Genomic DNA, 1,223 nt, shown 5'->3' with positions numbered 1-1,223 from the left:
CTTTGTCATTATGGGGTATTGTGTGTAGATTGATGAGGGGGAAAAACTATTTAATCCAATTTAGAATAAGGCTGTAACGTAACAAAATGTGGAAAAAGTSAAGGGGTCTGAATACTTTCTGAATTCAGCGTAATTACAAATCATTTGTAGACTGCAAATTGACCACAAGAAGCCAAAACAGATATTATTTGACTAAAACACACACTACTGGTCGAAAGTTTTAGAACATCTAAAACACCTAAACCCATTCAAGGGTTTTTCTTTATTTGTACTATTTTATATATTGTAGAATAATAGTGAAGACATCAAAACTATGAAATAACACATATGGAATCATGTAGTAACCCAAAAAGTGTTAAACAAATCAAAATATATTTTATATTTGAGATTCTTCAAATAGCCACCCTTTACCTTGATGACAGCTTTGCACACTCTTGGCAGAGTTCCCACATATGCTGAGCACTTTTTGGCTGCTTTTCCTTCACTCTGCGGTCCGACTCATCCCAAACCATCTCCTTTTTACAGTCTTTATGTCCACCAATATGTTTTTTTGTTATTTTTTTGCTCAGAAAAGTTGGGGGGCCAAATAAAATCACCCGCAGGCCGCCAATTGGTGATCCATGCCCTAGATCCTATGAGGGTGTGTTATCTGATGTGTGTGCTCTCCCCTCTCATCCTGCAGGTTGGTCTGTACTCCGTGTGCTGGGCTATGTCCTAAGGTGTGTATGGGCCTTAAGATGGTGGACTCTGTGACAGCAGCCCAGGCTCTGAGAGGATGCACCGTTCTCAACGGCAGCATGGATATCAACCTTAGAGGAGGAAGTGGGTATTAGGGGCTCATGTCCAATTTACTGCTGTGTGGGGGTGTGTGTGCGCGCTTCCAAAGTAACTTCTGAGTTAATGATGAGTATGTGTGTGTAGATAACATAGCAGCAGAGCTGGAGGCTAACCTTGGACAGCTGGAGGAGATTACAGGCTTCCTGAAGGTCCGGCGCTCCTACGCTCTTGTCTCGCTCTCTTTCCTCCGCAACCTACGGGTCATCAGAGGGGACACACTGATGGACGGGTAAGTTTACTTTCCTTCTCTTCCTGACCCTACTGTTCACCTCCTCTTCCTTATTCTGCTCCTCTTCCTCCTCACCACCTCCTCTTCTTCCTCCACCTCCTCTTCTTCCCCCGCCACCTCCCCCTCTTCCTTCACCTCCTCTTCTTCCCCCGCCACC

The 1,223-nt window shown here is 44.4% G+C and overlaps 1 protein-coding gene across 1 annotated transcript in view; it reads left to right on the top strand.

Moving 5' to 3' along the window:
- Positions 1–1,092, top strand: part of LOC139023440 (insulin receptor-like) — a gene marked incomplete at its 5' end in the record, with an annotated part of 6,447 nt that extends 5,355 nt beyond the window's left edge. The window contains 2 exons of the mRNA XM_070436595.1: positions 683–822; positions 922–1,092. Coding sequence (XP_070292696.1) covers positions 683–822; positions 922–1,070 — 289 coding nt within the window. The remainder of the gene's footprint in view (positions 1–682; positions 823–921) is intronic.
- Positions 1,093–1,223: the final 131 nt, after the last annotated feature.

Source organism: Salvelinus sp. IW2-2015, linkage group LG32, assembly GCF_002910315.2.
Source record: "Salvelinus sp. IW2-2015 linkage group LG32, ASM291031v2, whole genome shotgun sequence".
NCBI lineage: Eukaryota > Metazoa > Chordata > Actinopteri > Salmoniformes > Salmonidae > Salvelinus > Salvelinus sp. IW2-2015.
The sequence above is the reverse complement of the archived record's forward strand: the minus strand, read 5'-3'. Positions and strand labels throughout refer to the sequence as shown.